This window comes from Saccoglossus kowalevskii, chromosome 5, assembly GCF_978046115.1.
Source record: "Saccoglossus kowalevskii chromosome 5, keSacKowa6.1, whole genome shotgun sequence".
NCBI lineage: Eukaryota > Metazoa > Hemichordata > Enteropneusta > Harrimaniidae > Saccoglossus > Saccoglossus kowalevskii.
In genome coordinates, this window is record NC_140645.1 from 31,423,582 (window position 1) to 31,443,422 (window position 19,841).

Sequence of the window (19,841 nt, forward strand, 5' to 3'; positions counted from 1 at the left end):
TGATTTTTGCTTCAGTCTCATTGGATTGTTAATTGCCTTATTTCCCACCATGAAAACATTGTTGGAAAAATTGCCATTTAGCTGGCACACACTTACAATACTGGGCACATGCACTTTGCTTGATTTGGGATAAAAAAAATTGCATAAATATGCAAAATGTGAAATGCATATATAATAAATCTGATGTTTGTTAATACTAAAAAATAGTCTATTATTCACTATCAATTACTGACCATAAACTACAATTTCATTCAGAAACAAGTTACCTGGTCAAATGACCAGTGATTTGCATGTTAAATATGATTGCATAAAATATAATACACAAGTCAATTTGTGATTAGATAAAAGACAACAAACTTGCAGTTTTCGTCATGAATACTAGTTTATTTCAGGCATGAATCACATCTTCTCTAATTGCAACAGGGACTGTGTCATTAACAATGACTTGTTATTATTGTGTTCACTGGCTATGGCTTCATTAACATTTAGATGCACCGGGTGAGCCATCCTGCACTACAACATCAATATCTTACTTACTCAATGAGGAAATGAAAATAAGGTGTCAGTCAACTGATGGAAATCCATTAGCAACATTACATTTGTATCTTGGCAACAATCAGATTCAAGGTTTATCACAATCTACAAACGTCAACACAGTTACTAAGGATTACACATGGGATCTGGATAGGAATGATAATGAGAACATATATACATGTAAAGCTACTAATATTGTACAAACTACACCATTGACATGTCAACTTGGACCATTCAATGTATATTGTAAGTATATCTTATATATGGAATCTAAATAGAAATGATAATCAAGTTATGTATACATGTAAAGCTACTAATGTTGTACAAACTACACCATTAACATGTCAAGTTGAACTATTCAATGTCTACTGTTAGTATATCTTATATATGGAATAGAAATAGAAATGATAATCAAGTAATGTATACATGTAAAGCTACTAATGTTGTATAAAATACACCATTAACATGTCAACTTGAACCATTCAATGTCTACTGTAAGTATATCTTATATATGTAATCTAAATAGAAATGATAATCAAGCAATGTATACATGTAAAGCAACTAATGTTGTACAAACTACACCATTAACATGCCAACTTGAACCATTCAATGTCTACTGTAAGTATATCTTATATATGGAATCTATATAGAAATGATAATCAAGTAATGTATACATGTAAAGCAACTAATGTTGTACAAACTACACCATTAACATGTCAACTTGGGCCATTCAATGTCTACTGTAAGTATATCTTATATATGGAATCTATATAGAAATGATAATCAAGTAATGTATACATGTAAAGCAACTAATGTTGTACAAACTACACCATTAACATGTCAACTTGGGCCATTCAATGTCTACTGTAAGTATATCTTATATATGGAATCTATATAGAAATGATAATCAAGTAATGTATACATGTAAAGCTACTAATGTTGTACAAACTACACCATTAACATGTCAACTTGGGCCATTCAATGTCTACTGTAAGTATATCTTATATATGGAATCTATATAGAAATGATAATCAAGTAATGTATACATGTAAAGCTACTAATGTTGTACAAACTACACCATTAACATGTCAACTTGAACCATTCAATGTCTACTGTAAGTATATCTTATATATGGAATCTAAATAGAAATGATAATCAAGTAATGTATACATGTAAAGCTATTAATGTTGTACAAACTACACCATTAACATGTCAACTTAGACCAAGCAATGTCTACTGTAAGTACATCTTATATATGGAATCTAAATAGAAATGATAATCAAGTAATGTATACATGTAAAGCTACTAATGTTGTACAAACTACACCATTAAAATGTCAACTTGACCCATTCAATGTCTACTGTAAGTATATCTTATATATGGAATAGAAATAGAAATGATAATCAAGTAATGTATACATGTAAAGCTACTAATGTTGTATAAACTACACCATTAACATGTCAACTTGGACCATTTAATATCTACTGTAAGTATATCTTATATATGGAATCTAAATAGAAATGATAATCAAGTAATATATACATGTAAAGCTAATAATGTTGTATTATCTACACCATTAACATGTTAACTTGGACCAGTCAATGTCTACTGTAAGTATATATTATATATAATTTAAATACACATACCAGAGTAATGTAATGTTGGTGGCTTGATCATATATGATCTTTTATAATGTTAGATGTGCACAATTATTAAGTCAACATTTTCTTTTACAGTTCCAGCAGAGAGTGTGACATTATCCGGTATAACCAATCCTGTGAAAGAAGGTGAAACTAAAATACTGACTTGCACCACATCAACCAGTAATCCAGCATCTCAGATATCATGGTTAAAAGATAACAATGTATGGACTGCTAATACATATGAATCTATTACATCTGATGTTACAAGAGATGGAGATTATAATGGTAAAATAAGTGAACAACAGATGACAATATCCATACAAGCAGAACATAACACTAAATTATATCAATGTCAATCAAGTCATACAGACTTTACTGGTCATGTGACATCTACTGTCACTGACCTCACTGTGCACTGTAAGTACTATATATTTGTTTATATTGTGGTATTCACAGTAAGGGTTATAGTCACCCTTTAGTTATTTTTAGATTAATGATAATCAATAGAGTTTAAAAGTCTTTACAATATTTTTATATTTTGAGAATAGATTGCTTATAGGTCATATGTGGGGGTAGAGGTTGATTCGGATCACTAATCAAATTTAAATAAATGTGGAATTACTTTATGCAGAATTAACATTTATGAGAACTGTATTTAAAAAAAATAATTAGAGTTGTACAGTGTCTGAAAATCTAAAGCAGTTTATCATGTTCTAATGCATGAACAATCAAATACATTCATAGACTAGAACTATTATGTGTCTAGTTAGACCCCATCCTGATTTATCACACAGAATACAAACAAATCAACGTTATTATTTTAGGTATAGATAATTTTTTAATTTGGTAGATATTATTGATGCATAATTAAATAAATAAATGGCGGTTATCATTGAAACCATAATACTAGTAAGCCATAAGTTTTGATTTTTATAGTTTCTGAATATTTACAAAATGTATTAATACTATTTTATTTGTTCAAATTTAATGACTAATCAGTTTATAGACGTAATGCATAATTACTCTGCTTCAACTTGCAATGGAATCGATTGAAAACTTTCTGTCCTGCCTTCCTGACTTTCTGTTTTCTGTCTTCCTGCCTGTTATCCCGTGAATAATTTAGCATGAAAGACACCATAATATTGCATTCCACTTCTGAAGTTTTGTACTGTGTGCTAGCTAGTACTAGTCTGTAGTCAATTTTGTGCATCTATTTATGAAACGTTTGTGCTTTTATGACATTTCACAACTCTGTAACTACCAGAAGTATACACTTATAAATAAATACCTATACTTAAAAATAAAATATCTTTCAGCAATAAATGGAGTTTATGTTGTAGTATTGAACAAGAAATTCTCATGGCGGAATTTGGTTAAACATAATCGAGTTTAAAGAAAAATGGTGAATTACTACATGATTTTTGTTGTGATAAATTGCCAAGATTGTTGAACAAAAATGAGCCTAACATGTCATCTGTACCATTTATAAGCTTATTTAAAACTTGTGGTTAAAATTCATTTTTAAAATATATTTATATATTAAAACAGAATTATTCTATAAATTGTGTCAGATTTAAAATTTGTACCGATTCATTTCTGACATAATTAACTGGTAATTTTATGACTGACCGCATTTATAGTTAAGAATCACATACTTGTTGAACTATATGTTTATACTGCATTGTATTTGACTGGTTGTTTGAAATACAGAATACAAACTAGAATGAATATGAACACAATTAACAGCTAAAAAAGTATATTTCAAATGTAATGTTTATTAAAAGTAAAAATAATTTAACTTTTACTTTTGCTGATAAACACAAATATATATAATATTTATTATAAACATTTAATAATGATATACTTTGTTATTCAAATTTCCTTTGGCAAGGATATAATTGAACATTAATTATAGTAGCATGGGGTGAACAAAACATACTGGTGGTTCCTGGTGGAAATTATGATTTAATAAAAAACATAATTTTTTTGTGGTTAAATGAACACACATTTTTGCTTAATGACAATTTCAATACAAAAACATATATTACTCTTCTTATTAAGTATAAACTTAATTGTCCTGAGAATAATTGTCACTGCAGCAATAGATACATAATATCATGAAACCATATTGAGTATCGGAAGTATATAGACTAGTGCCACTTGGTGAAGATAGTTTTATGCAGATTGATTAGACGTTACTGTACTATTTAGTATGTTATTCAGTTGTGAATATAAGTGAATTGTCATTGCTCATCAGTTTACAGAGCGATGGGAAATTACCACAAAATGCATATTTACATTTTGTTTTTAGTTAAACCACCATCAGTAAGATTGAGTGGATACAACACTGCAGTAAAGATTGGTGATATGTTGACATTAACCTGTGAAACTGACAGTAGTAATCCAGCAGCTGTTATATCATGGTATAAAGATGGTGATATATTCACTGGGAATTCAAATGAAACAATATCAGATTATACAGAGAGAGGTGGTGATAATGGTGGTACAATAAGACAACAAGATTTAGAAATAAGATTACTACCATCCCATAATATGGTACAATATCAATGTAAAGCTGTTACTACTGAGGTTAATAGTATATCAGTAGATTCAACCACTCAACAAATCATTGTATATTGTAAGTATTATTCTACACTATACATACATACATACACAATTAGAGTTAACTAATAATATGGTACAATATCAATGTAAAGCTGTTTCTACTGGGGTTAATAGTATATCAGTAGATTCAACCACTCAACAAATCACTATATATTGTAAGTATTATTCTACACTATACATACATAGAGTATTAGAGTTAACTAATAATATGGTACAATATAACTAATAATAACTAATAATATGGTACAATGTAAAGCTGTTACTACTGAGGTTAATAGTATATCAGTAGATTCAACCACTCAATAAATCACTGTATATTGTAAGTTTTATTCTACATACTGTATTTGAGTTAGAATCAGTCTAATAATCACTGTGTGTATTTGTAAGTTTTATTCAGAAATATACTTGTATTGTCTGGCATTAACAATTATTTGTTGGGGAGCTAACTTAACCCAGTCTGATTAAAATGAAAGTATTGTGTGAGTACATTTCCTTATGTTAAAAACTATCACAAATGTGTGCACTGTGTAAATTATATACTGTAATACACAGTAAACTACTGAATATCCTTCTAATATTTCTTTGTACTGGCAATATTTTATCTCATATGTACATATCTTTATATGAATTATGACAGAACATGGCTTTGCCTGATGAATGCCGATAAGGTAACATCTTTTATGCGTATCACATTTTACTTCATTAAAATGTTACAAATTTCAAATAGCTATTGAAAACAACCTGATAAATCACAAGCCTCAGCAGATGAATACGGAATAGAACTCCACTGTGGTCAATTATTACGCAAATCAACGATAATAGTTCTACTTGTAATTGCATTTTTTCAAATTAAAAAAAAAATATTTCGAATGAAGCGAAAAGATCTTTCAGAATACATATTTTTAGAAATAATTATAAATTTACTCGTTCATGAAACCTGGTGTATTCAAATTGCTTTGATATTTATTAGTTCAGTCATTGGATGTCCGAATTTATTTTGTGTACATTTTTCGTATCTTCAGTTTTCTATTCAACATTGGTTATTCATTTTTCTCGTTTGCATACATTATTATTTTTGTGTGTACTTCCCTGTTTATTCATTAACACATATTATGTTTTTATTTACTTACAGTATTTGTTCCTTTATTTATTTAAGTTCCTCCTAGTTATTCATCTTCTTGTACAACCCAACTCACTGGTTATCCTGACAACCTAGACCATGTGATGGAAGATGACTATTTTGTGTTGACATGTACATCATGCAGCAGTAACCCAGATGCAGTATTAGAATGGTACCAAGACAACCAACCAATATCAAATGACAAGCCAATGACGTATACCAATGATGTACACAATCATGGAAGGATTTCAATACAAGAATTGAGTCTAGTTTTATCATATCGTCACCACAACAGTGAATTCTACTGTGTAGTTGTGAATAACGAGTTTGATAGAAGTCACGTGTCCACATCTGAGCCAGTAATATTGAATGTTTATTGTAAGTAATATTGATTTACTCTTATTAAGAATAATTGTGTTAGTGGATACATAATGTATGTTTGTTTATCCTAAAATATCATTTTCTTTTCACTGAAATGAACTATGAATGTATTAATATATTGAAACTTTTAATAATAATAATAATATTTTTTTTGGTATTTTGAACACAAATTTCTTTTATTTCCGTGTCCCCTGTCTATGTGTTCATTCATTTAAAAGTTAGTGTTTTTGTAATATTTAGTAAAAAAATCGACTTTTTTAAAACTACGAACCGGATATGTTTGTATATTTGATGTGCACATTGTTTCAGTTTAATTGATGAGAGTGTAATTTCATAGAATATTTGATCTCATCAAGTAAAAAAAAATCAGTGATAATTAAGTAGGACATGTCAAAGGTAAACTGCATTTTGTCACTTGAAGGTGTTCATTAATTGACTTCCACAATGTTGCTCATATGACAGGTATCTGTTATGATTTGACATGAATTTCGAGGTTCATATGATATGCCGTGACTTGCTGCATAGACATAGTTGAACAATGATTTAGTTATTGCATTCCAGACACGCCCATTGCAGTGAATGAAACATCAAATGCACAGTCAAGAGCGAATGAAGGGGAAACAGGAGAATTACGATGTCAGATTAGTAGCAATCCTACCTCTACACTACAATGGTTTGGTCCAAATGGAAATGTTCTCATCAGCAATGACAGAATTACAATTAGTAATTCTATACAAGGAACATTACATGAAAACATAATTACAATAAGTAATACAATTTCTGATGATTATGGTAACTACACGTGTGTTGCTGAAAGCGACTTTGCAAATACAACATTCATTGTAATATTCCAAGGCAAAAGTAAGTAGTTATTCCATTGATAAAAACAACTATATTGTATAATTACAGTTCAAGTTGATAAATATTGTGTACTTTCACCTAATATCAGATAATTTAGTCTATTTATTCCTAGACTTGCATACGGTCTTTTGTCTATTTGGTGTTTTAATTGTATTTTAAGTGTATGATAACTGATGTTAAACTAAACTCATTTGATTTAATTTCATTATCATCAACAGTCAACAGTGTTGTCAGGTAAATGTGGCAGGAATCCTAGTAATGATTTACATTTTATTCTTATCAGCAGGCATCATCCCATAATACTATAAGTGTGACATGGATCCCTGGATTTGAATAACTTTTATTCTAATTAACAGGTCGTCCGTATCAAGTGTCAGTTATTGAGTTATCAACATCCCATAATACTATAAATGTGACATAGATCCCTGGATTTGATTTGTTGTTATTCTAATCAACAGGTAGTCCATATCCAGTGTCAGGTATTGAGTTATCCCCATCCCATAATACTATAAATGTGACATGGATCACTGGATTTGATTTGTTTTTATTCTAATTAACAGGTCGTCCGTATCAAGTGTCAGGTATTGAGTTATCCCCATCCCATAATACTAGTACTATAAATATGACATGGATCACCGGATTTGATTTGTTTTTATTCTAATTAACATGTAGTCCATATCCAGTGTCAGGTATTGAGTTATCTCCATCCCATAATACTATAAATGAGACATGGATCCCTGGATTTGATTTATTTTATTCTAATCAACAGGTAGATCATATCCAGTGTCAGGAATTGAGTTATCCCCATCCCATAATACTGTATATGTGACATGGATCCCTGGATTTGATTTGTTTTATTCTAATCAACAGGTAGTTCATATCCAGTGTCAGGTATTGAGTTCTCTCCATCCCATAATACTATAAATGAGACATGGATCACTGGATTTGATTTATTTTATTCTAATCAACAGGTAGTCCATATTCAGTGTCAGATATTGAGTTATCCCCAACCCATAATACTATAAATGTGACATGGATCCCTGGATTTGATTTACTTTTAATCTAATCAACAGGTAGTCCATATCCAGTGTCAGGTATTGAGTTATCATCATCGCATAATACTATAAATGTGACATGGATCCCTGGATTTAATGGAGGTGAATCACAGTCATTTTATATTGAATATTGGGTATCAACAGATGGAGTGAAACAATTAACAGAGGAAACAACAAGCAACAAACTAACAATTGATGGATTATTACCATCGGTAGAATATAATATTATTGTCATCAGTAAAAATATAATTGGGGAAAGTAGAAGTCAAACACAGTTGACTATTACTGAAGGTGAGATTATATTTTTCTTTTGGCAAGTAACCATGTATTTTCATTGTTGAGGTAAATATTTCACTGGCATAAGTTGCATGAGTACACTCACCATATAATGTGAAAACATTCTTTGCAAATTGGATTGTGTTGGATGGTAAATTACACCTTCAGATTTATCAGTAGAAAATGTTGTAGAAATATTTTACGTACGTCTGTACGTAATCCACAAATTATATGCACACTTTTTAAATGACGTCATTGTTATATACATTTTCTCATCAAATTAATATTCATTTTTATGTGTTCCATATGAGATGGAGTATCAAAAATAGACTGTGAGCATATTTATAAATTTACAAAAATCAAAATTAGATAAAAAATATCAAACGAACATGCGTCTCATCATTAACCTGTGTACAGCTTATATATTTATCAATGTTGGAACGGATCGCTGGAACACATAGTAATGGAAAAGGGCAACTCCCTTAACTATCTATTGAAACATTTGTGTATTGTTTTAATTATAATATAGTGCAATTACGATAACGTATGTTTATCGTTGTTGAAAATAAAATAAAACTACCCTCTGTAAATGGTAAGCAATCACGTGATAATTTATTAATATTAAGTGTAAATTGTTTGCCTATAATATGATGCAAAACACTTGTATCCATTTAATTAACAGTAACATGTTTGTATTGTATAGCTAAGCCAGCCAGCAATGTTGATAGTAGCAGATCCAAACCAACTAAACCTGCAGTATACATCGTGCCAAGTGTTATCCTTATTTTGTTGGCGATTACGATTGTACCTGTTATAATATTTTTTAAAAGAAGTAGTCAACATGGAAAAAACACAGGTTGGTAAAATATAATTAGCTTGATACTATAAATGACCTGTTAAGTTTTACTCGATTCATAAGATATATTATGTCATATATAATAAGCATATATTAAAATGTCATGATACTTTACAACAATACATTGTTACAAACAATATTTTTCTCGGCAGACGATACAGTTTTAGATGATAGAAGATACGAAAATGTGTCTGTAGGTGAGTCAAATATAAATACATTTGTCATGATCATGTCAAACATTAACTTATAGAATCACAGTTTAAGATACTGTAACTTACTTCTTCTATATATGTCTAGAATATTATTCTTGTTTTGTGTTTATAATAATATCTCCACCGATTTATAATTTTCTCTAATTTGTATCCCGTACATTATATTGAACATAGACAAAATCTATGCATTAATTAATTTAGATCGCGTCACAATTATTTGGTATAACACTTTTATTTCTATATCAATGAGGCAATTACATTGAACTGTAATGTTTACAATATTGACTATTACTCAGAAATTGAAAATAAGTTGGAATCTGATAAGAATGCAGACGTAGCTTATGAATCTATTGAGAAAATCAGTTCCACCAAAGTGAGTACAATATTAGTAACTTTACATACGTCACACACTTGATTTAAATAATCTGGTTTGTAACTGTTATTGTGTTATTATTCAGTGTAAATTTAGTTGAATGTATTTGAAGGGAATTGTGTGTTTTTGTTTGAAGACTTTTTTTCGTAAACCCACATTGTATATTACTAAATCACAAGATATTTGTTTGTTACAGAAAGATGTAACAGAAGAGGAATATGCTAAACTTTCATTTGACAAGAATGAAGTTGTTTACATGAAATCAGGACAGAAGACAATCGAATTTCCAAGAGATCATATTTGTATTAAAAGTATTATTTCGATTGGGAAGTTGTATGAAATCAGTAAAGCAGATGCATGGAATATTGATGGCGTCTCTGGACATTCTGATGTAGTAATTAAGAAGAATAGTAGTAAGTATTTAGTGTAAAATATAATTGTATTCGTCTGCTTCACTAACAAAATTGAAGTTACGTAAACTATAACACCCATTTTCAGACGGCGATCCTCTGGTAGAAAATGAAATAGTGAAGGAAATAGAAATACTGCAATCAATACGTGGACACAGTAATATAATTCGAATACTTGGATGTTGTACAGAAAAAGGTGGGTAACCTGTTAAAATGCAACTCTTGAAAAATGTGATGCATCATATGAACTTTACATGCAGTGACTATTATATATCTCTTTAGCTCCAAGTTTCATAATACTGAATCATTTAAATGTCGACTTGAAGACATTTCTCCAATCACAGCACACATATGAAGCCATTGAAGCTCCGTATAAAGAACTGATTTCATTCGTATTTAATATCGCCAATGGAATGAAGTATCTGTCTGGCTTAAAGGTATTATAATACTGTATTTTGTTATATTGTGTGTGTATATATAAACCAGGAAAGTATCGTTTTGAATGAAGCCTTTGCATTAATATATATTGGCAGAACAAAACAAATGTCACTGCAGTAATCTCAATAATGGACAACAACTCACATACATTAATTAGCGTTACCCCAGGGTGATTTACACAACCTCAATAACGTCGAAATAATTTACCCATCGTACAGACGTTACTGCCCAGAGTTGACGTTAACCCTGGCATTGAACTCAAAAAACACTCCAATAACAGCAAATAATATACGCATTGTTACAATTACTAATGTTTACAGTCACTATAATTCACCTATCGTATTTTATCACTGCCCTTTACTAGGGGAGAGCACGTCACTAGGAGATACAAACAGAAAACGCCGACTGATAATCAATATTAAGCTCTAACAAACAACATTGTGATATTGCAATTATTTTTTTGTATTTCAGATAATGCATCGATATTTGACTGCTGCACATGTGTTGATAAGTAGTGATAAGAAATGCAAAATTTCAAATTTTGGTTATGCTAGTGACGTAATAGATGACGCACGGTTCTTTGAGAAAACAAAGGTAATATAAAAGCAGAAACGCTGGCTTTAGTAATGTTCATGATGCAAAGTACTTACGATTTACTCTATGAGTAAACTCACAGCGGTGATGTACTGGGTTGTAATATTCTTTAATTTTAATTTTAGGGTAATTATCCGTATCAATGGATGTCAGTTGAAACGCTGTTAAACAGGCGATTTACTCCGAAGAGTGACGTATGGTCATTTGGTATTGTAACATGGGAAATAATAACTCAAGGTAAAACGTATATGATTACGTTGCTCTATTAGGGGGGGGGGGTCGAAAGGCCAATCGGGACTGTATATTCATTAATAAGTTGAATACCATTAACTAATTATATATTTAATTGTATGGTAAGGACGCGTTTGAAAATGGACAAACAAATAAAACAAATAGTACATTAATTCAGAAATCGTTGGCGCAATTGCTATAAACATCTACACTCATGGTGATCGACATACTATTTCTACAGGATCAATCCCTTATCAAGACACAACAGAAGAAGATGTGAAAGTGATGGTAACTAATGGAAAATTATTACCAAAACCAACTCATTGTCACGCTGCTATGTAGGTATAAGTTTCACTGATAGTATTATGGGGAAAAATAATACATTCATTCAGTATAACATATATACTTGCTGTTACTGGTTAATCTACGCAAATAACTAAGCACAATTGTATTCTTCGTTTTTGTTTTTCTACTGTGGAGGTTATATTTTAAGATAAACAAAAATATTTTATATTTAGTATTTATGCATCATTACTTCAGACTTTTCAACTTGTTATGTCTCAATAGGTATCAACTAATGAAGTCTTGTTGGAATCGTCATCCTCGAGATCGGCCGACATTCACCCAATTGGTCAAGTCAATAAGGTCACTGCTGAACGATAGCAAGGTAAGATCAGGTTGAAACACATTTACATTCAATGAATAATTAAAAACAAGAAATATCATATCATTGTGTATACATCATGGACAATTACTTGCTATTATGTTATATTCTGTTTATTTAACAGGAACCAGATAACTCGTTTACTGTTAATGTGTCTCCATATGCAAATATATAAACACGACGATTTTGCATTAAAGACTGGCGAACAAAATGTGCGTTATATGTATGACAAGTATATCTTTGTTATAAATTCATTAAACATATGTATTCCTACTTTTACTTCCGCCTAAATCAAATTTCATCTGATCATTTTATATATGTACATAGGTTTGTTCATTTTAAAAATAGTAAAAAATGCCGACATATTTCTGATCACAATGGACATATATTCCAAGTTGATCGATTTGATTTACTGTTAAGAAGTCTGAAACGAATGTAAAGATAGTGAATACCGTTATAATCATTTATCCCTCATTTATGCAATAGTGGTGTTGTTATTGAATATACTACAAGTTGATCACCTCAAAACCATTTTATATATAACCGTGTCATTTTATATATCCAGAATGTTATTAAAATACGTAGTTTTGTTTCTACACAAGTATCTCGCTTTACCGATATTATAGTAGTACAATACATACGATTGAAAAAGTATACTTCGGTGTTGCTCGTATATTCACGGCACGGGCATTATACATATCATACTCGCTTCAGTGGATGATTATTTTTTAATTCTACAATGTCAAATATATTGACCGTAGGTATGGAACAATGAATATTTCTTTATCTGATTGAATAAAGCAGTGTAGTGATATTGCCGTTTCCTTCTTACGCTTGAAGTTATATGTTCGATTCCACATCTATGAATTATTTGTTTTTCCTATTCAGAGTGGGAAAATATGTGCTAATAAATATATGGATTTTTTTTTATAATTCATAAAAGAATAGATCATACATTATGTATAATCACTGCGTTCTGGGTGGCTATTTTTTTAATTATATATTTTGTATATATTTTGTGCTTGAACCAAATAATTGCCTGGACCTATTTTCACTAAATAATCTGTACGCAATTGTACGCAAATTATAAATTTAACCCCAATTCTCTTTGACGAGTTGCATATTAAAGACGCCCGTAACTGATAGATGACCTGTATTGATTATGATGACGTGTATAGATATAATGGAGATGTCAAAATCCAGTGTGTAATAAAAAAAATGTTATCCAGTCTTTACATGGGCGACAGTCATGCTGACCGGTGTAATGTGTCGCATTATATGGTATCTAGTTGTAAAATGAATTTCCTATCGTAAATCAATAAACTGAGCCGACAACTAATATTTTATTATGCTTCACTTATAAATTGGTTACAACGACTACTACCGTAGACGCTGTTATTATATTCAGGGACCACTCTGGCAACTTATGTGTCGATTAGTGAAGTACGTAGGTACATGTTCAACAAGGCATTTTTTTTTCATTTATGTATGTCTCTGGTTATGTTTGATTCATACTGTCTGTTAGCGGTGCGAATGGCGGAAAAGCATTTACTTTGATATCCAAAACAGTCCTAAATACTAACAGCAGACGACAGGTGTCATGAATTTAGATCAAAGTGCAAAGAAAACTAATACACAACTCAAGCAAACTATGGTAGTAACGTTGACGATTGTGGTCACACAGAGTCTGAATTGTTATAGCCTAATCTGCATATGAAAGGTATTGAAGACATGAATATAAGTTGCGAGTCGTTAGTTCAAACACAAGTGACATTTGTGTTGACCTATGTTGTATACTGTACCCATTGTTATTTGAAAACTGACAGTGGTTAGCGCAAGCTTTATAGTATTATTTACCTTCAATAGCATGACAAATAGACACAAAACAGTTTTCAATGTGTAACGTCCACACAACAATATTATATACGACGTGATTATGGCAGTGGTTTTGATAGTATGTAAAATATCATGGTTATGATATCAAACGACGTGATAGTGCATAAATAAAAGCAATCATGTTATTTTTAAAATCTATTGTGCGATTCATTTACCTTTAACAGTACAATTTGTTGAAAACAACAAATAAAGAAATTTAAAACAGTCCTAAATACAAGCAGGGAGAATTTTGCTTCCATTTGTTTTTGTTTTATGACCCCTAGGCTTCATTAGTGACCTGTCTTTTTAAATAAATAATTAGTATTTATGGTAATTATTGGAAAAATAATCACATACAAACACTTTATAAGAACTATTCACGGCGACATTATTCTGAAAATTCCTAATCAAATAGTTAAATCGCTGGAGCAGAAATTTTTGATTTGTTATTTTGACAGAGACCAGTTAATCCCCATGACTCTCATGTGGACAATCTATGCAAAAGATGAATTATTAAATTTCTTTATATTTCAGCTTTCATAAAATATATAGTTTGCTATAAATATGTTTTGATTTTAGCTGCTCATATCATTTTAACTAAACGACGGGATTTCCCCTGTTGCTACCTTAAGGCGGTTGCCATGAATTGAGGTCAAAGGACAAAAAGGGTATTCATACCTCTAGCACATCAACGCACACAATGTCTGAATTGTGGTAGTGCAATCTGCATATCAAAGATATTGAGGACATTAACTTAAGTTGCCAGTCTTTACTTCTTTACTGTGTAGCGCATTCCGTGGTATTCAGCGGTTGTTGAGCTGTCTACGTTGTAAGGTCTAAATATGCATTCCATATCAGACAGACACCATTTTTTGCTTGGCGTCTATTCTTTTTTCAATAATTTAAAATGAAGATCATGGCAGCGCCGTTCCAGTCTACGAGCATTATTTTTCATATTCACCGAGAACACCCTAAGCTGAGTGACGTGTGAATAGAAGGTGTAGTACGTTCGTTAAAAAGTCATTGCAGTCACTTCTACGACACTCTAATAATTGTATTCGACGGGTGGTGAAACAACTCAATTCATCTCAATGATGTTATACCTAACAAATTGAAATTCACACTACTAAAACATGGTTACTAAAATACATAACCATGAATGAATGAAAGTAACATTTACTGCGTATTTTTCAGCAAACAATGTATGTATTCTATAGAGTCACTTGTTATAATACATAATATAAAATACTGCATAAATATAGTTTTTTTTTATTTTATGAGATAGCGGGTATGAGAGGTGTATGTTAGGTGTAATTGTGCAAGGTTCTGTTCGATGTGATGAAATAAATAAAATAAATGTTCATTCGGGCAATATCAATTTGTTGTCTGCCATCGGGCTGTTGCTCTTGACAATAATATTGGCGAGGGCAATTTTAATAATATGGTCATAAACAACAGCCAGGGGGCAGGCAACAAATCGTGATATTGACCTCACAAACATGTGTTTTTATTTAAATATATTAACTTTGTAGCCATATTGATGATTTTACTCAGATAGGGTCTGAGTTGTATACACCCAATTTACATATAAATAGTGCCACAACAAGTACCTTGCTTGCCAGTTACTGGTTCAATGTCGAGTGACTTTAGTGCATTGCATTATATGTTTTTTAACAGTTGTCACGTTGCTAGCGTTATGTTTCGACAACATATAATAAATGCCTAATTGCGCTCAACAAAATACAGATATAGGTTTCAATAATAAGTCTGTTTAAAAAAATGGCCCCTGTGTTTTCACATCGAATGGTAGGTCATTGTCACATGTTATCTCTTCAACAACCACTTCAGATTAATCGTATCATCACTGTCTTGTATAGTCTTATATTTTATATGTAAACCTATTATAATCACAGTAAATCATTGCAGTGAAATCAACAATTAACACATTTACAATGGTTTCAACAATGAAATAACACGTGTACATAATGTATGTGTTCAGAACAGAAATGACATTAACACATTGAATCGTCAAAGTGACGAATGTATGCCGCCATTTCGAATTCATACTGTCTTTGCAGAGTGCGAGTTGTGGAAAACAACAAGCTTGAGATTTATAACAACCTTAAATACCTGCAGCTAAAGACGCTCGTCGTGAATTGAGGTCAAAGTACAATCCTTGAAAGTAGATTCAATGCTGACAATGTGTCTGAATATAAATAAGTGTGGGTAAAAAAGGGAATTACCCTTGTATGCAAATTCGAAACAATGGTTTACACAAATCACACAATGGGGCGATATTGGAGATATCGCTCACACGAACCAATTTGTTGAAAACAATTTGGATATAAAGATATTGAGGACATTGACAATGATTACCAGTCTCTACTCCGTGCATAAATTATATTGTATATCACATTCCGTAGTGTTTGTTCAATTGTTAACGCAATTGGTATAGAAGCACTTATTTTCAAAATAAAGTCGTTCAGAAAATGTTTATATCATTAAGAAAAATACCTCAACTATTTTTTGATACACACTTCAGGGCTATGACGTAGTTTAAATGTAAACAATTATGTGAATCTTACAGGTGTACCACAGACTATTAGACCGGCATATTGTTTAACCATCTATTCATATAGTTCGTTAATGTCCAGACGGTTCCGAACTTAATCTTGGAGTACGTTATTGACGTTGATATGACGTCAGTCCATGAAGCTTGTTAACACACTTGGATTTTGCTGAGCAGGTATCGTCTCATGTAAGTTTAAGTTGCATCCTCCATTTCTATGATCTGCAGAAAACATCTCATCGCCTCCTGTTCGCATCATAATGGATGTGTACAACATCAACATAATCCTGAAAATGAGATCAGAAGTCTCTTCTAAAATAACAAAGTAAAGTGACCATGACTGATTACAGTAGCGACCTTCTGGGCAGCTCTAGTGCTGCACTATTTCAGGATTTGTGGCCAACTGATTTTGAAATGTTTCAAGGTAAAAACAATAATTATTGAAAATTGTAATATATAGAATACGCCTGGGAAAGTAACTTCAAGACTCGATACGATTTTCTAAGCTGACGATCACTAAGCTGGGCAATGTAATTAAATAATCAAATCTGGAAATTCACAGTGTCATTTTTCTCCGACGAAAATTTACACAAATACAACGCAACTGTGACATAACATTATACTAAGTGTACCAGTTTGCTATGCTAGATCTGACAATCACTTATTGAGTTAAATTTTATTTTTAATCTTAATTATGTCATCTGTTTCATCATTCAAACAATCGTGACATCGGAGTTGGCATATTAACTATGCCTCTGTCATGTCAATACTTTAGACAATAAAACTGAAATGTCAGGTTCCATATAATGTAAAACTCCACTTGTTTCCACTCATTCATTTACTTGATATCTCGGTTCACTATAAATTATACACTTTCATGTGTTCAGAAAACGTGTAAAAAAATTAGCTGACCAGATTCACTTTATTCCAGATAGATTACTGCAAATGCAACAATTCGTATATCGGTGACAAAATCATGCATCGCATTATGTATATTTACTTTATTCGTGGATCTCGTGACTTGTTTTACTTATAAATGAATCTAACTGAATCACAATATGTTAAGTAGTAATTTCTAAACTTAAAAAAACAACAATAAGGTACAGATGTAATTCTCGTATTAATAAAATCAGATAATTCCACGTTTAAGAATATACAAATTTATACTTACGAGTGAAACCTACACATAATTTTGCAAGTATGAAATACCGACATGTTGGATTTATCGATCTTTAGCGGTAAAAATTGTGAACAAAATTAAAAACTATTAAATAAATACGAGCAGCCTAAGACGGTTGCAATGAAATGAAGTGAATGGGCAAAAAAGGCACATACAACTCAAACATACTGTGGTGGCGGTAATCAACATTTTTCTCACGCAGTGTCTGAATTGTAGAAATCGAATTTGCATATCAAAAGTATTGAGGACATGAATCTAAGTTGCCAGTCTTTATTTCAAACACAATTGACCCATGTGTTGACCTGTATTGTGTATCACATTCTCTAGTACTCAGCGATTGCTGAGCTGTCTGGGCTGTAAGGTGTATACATTTGTTTAGCGTTTCAATTAAATTCAATAGAATGAAACATACTGTCTTATTTACGTAATGTTCACAATTAAACTAAAATTTTACGCTCATGTATGTGTGTCGTGTCGTGTATTAGAAAAAACACGATAAATCTATGGCCCAGTCGTTAAATGATCTACCTGCTTTGGTTGATTATGTGGGTTTGAACCCCTTCCTTTGCTTGGCTTCCTTCCTTTTCAATATTTTGGAATGGCGATCAAGTTACAAGTCTGATTTAAATTGGCAGTTTATAAAATATGACACAGTTATGTAGCTAAGACAATGCCGGTTCAGACAATATTCCAAAGTAACAATTACACATATCATATGAATATAACTGTAAGATTTATGAATACGACCGCAGGATAGACTGCATCACTAGTGATAATAACTTCAATACCCAACAAACGTCAGGGTGATGTCATAGTTTTCTGTTATATCACGTGAAGTTACGACATTACGTCATGTTGATATCTTATGACACGATATAGGTATATTATTACGTTAAGAGGAAAATTTATTATCTGATGTTTATAATTCATGACGCCGTGTAGAGATATAGAATGATGTAAACATTTTGTTATATAGTGTGGATACTGTATTATCATGTCGATATACCATTACTTCTTGAAGATACATCATTACATGATGTGGATATACTATAATGTGATGTAAACAAATATGCGATGTTGATATGTCATTACGTCATGTAAATATATCATGAAATGATGTATATGTATAATAGTAAGTGTATTATGTAGTGTTGGTGTATCATTACGTAGCGTAGATATAATGTAGAAGTTCGCTGATTCTGTTCTAAACATTCTGGATTTTGGCATTCCCATGACGTATACTTGGATGAAAAAGATGTATAATAATAATAATAATAATGTTACTACGAGGATACCTCAAAGTATGCACTCAGACAGTATGCCGTCGCATCGACCTCTGCTGCTCCTCGGTCGATACGTCCGCTGTACTGTATTCGTGCATACTTTGAGGTATCTTCGTAATAACCTCATATAATACAGTAAATATATTTCATTAAATTAGTGGTGGTTAATAACATCGTCGTTATAATGTTGACAAGCAGTGTGGTTATATGTGTGTGTGTAACTTAATTATTGACTGTGTTAACATGCGAGCATATTCCATGATTATTCCCAAAATACTCTATATTAACTTACTGGCGGTTGTTGAATTGTTACAGCAAGTTTTGCACGTACATTCTGAATGGTGTTTCGTTTGTTTGCACATCCCTCTTTAAAAGTCGCCAAGATTGGAGTAATCCCTGACAAATGGTAAGTATTTTTATCAAGATATATTTGTTCGGGCAAGGCTGAACAGTGAATCATTATTTATTACAGTAATGACAACTTTAAAAGAATTAACTGTATCTACTCTTCACAAGTTCTGGCAAATTAAAACCGTTGTATGTTGGATTATCCGCTCTGAATTACACGTGTGAAATTATACTTTGCATTGCTGGGCTAAATTACATTATTTTAAACGTAAAGTACAATATCAATAATAAGAAGGCATTTGAATAAGCCAAA

At 31.4% G+C, this 19,841-nt stretch overlaps 2 protein-coding genes across 2 annotated transcripts in view; both read left to right on the forward strand.

Annotated features, from left to right (window-relative positions):
* The window catches only part of LOC146746051 (cell adhesion molecule CEACAM5-like), a 21,801-nt gene extending 15,844 nt beyond the window's left edge, over positions 1 to 5,957 (forward strand). Inside the window, exons 4-7 of the mRNA XM_085498922.1 lie at positions 490 to 714; positions 2,271 to 2,594; positions 4,489 to 4,815; positions 5,935 to 5,957. Of these exons, the coding sequence (XP_085355048.1) occupies positions 490 to 714; positions 2,271 to 2,594; positions 4,489 to 4,815; positions 5,935 to 5,957 (899 nt within the window). The remainder of the gene's footprint in view (positions 1 to 489; positions 715 to 2,270; positions 2,595 to 4,488; positions 4,816 to 5,934) is intronic.
* Positions 2,336 to 13,239, forward strand: LOC102807733 (fibroblast growth factor receptor 2-like). Its single transcript, XM_085499317.1, has 15 exons — positions 2,336 to 2,594; positions 4,489 to 6,300; positions 6,865 to 7,164; positions 8,238 to 8,510; positions 9,199 to 9,351; positions 9,504 to 9,548; positions 9,860 to 9,936; positions 10,133 to 10,349; positions 10,435 to 10,542; positions 10,629 to 10,783; positions 11,256 to 11,378; positions 11,504 to 11,615; positions 11,851 to 11,947; positions 12,177 to 12,276; positions 12,398 to 13,239. Exons 2-15 carry the CDS (start codon positions 6,027 to 6,029, stop codon positions 12,446 to 12,448), a joined length of 2,085 nt encoding a protein of 694 aa, XP_085355443.1. The 5' UTR covers positions 2,336 to 2,594; positions 4,489 to 6,026; the 3' UTR covers positions 12,449 to 13,239.
* The last annotated feature ends 6,602 nt before the right edge of the window (positions 13,240 to 19,841 follow it).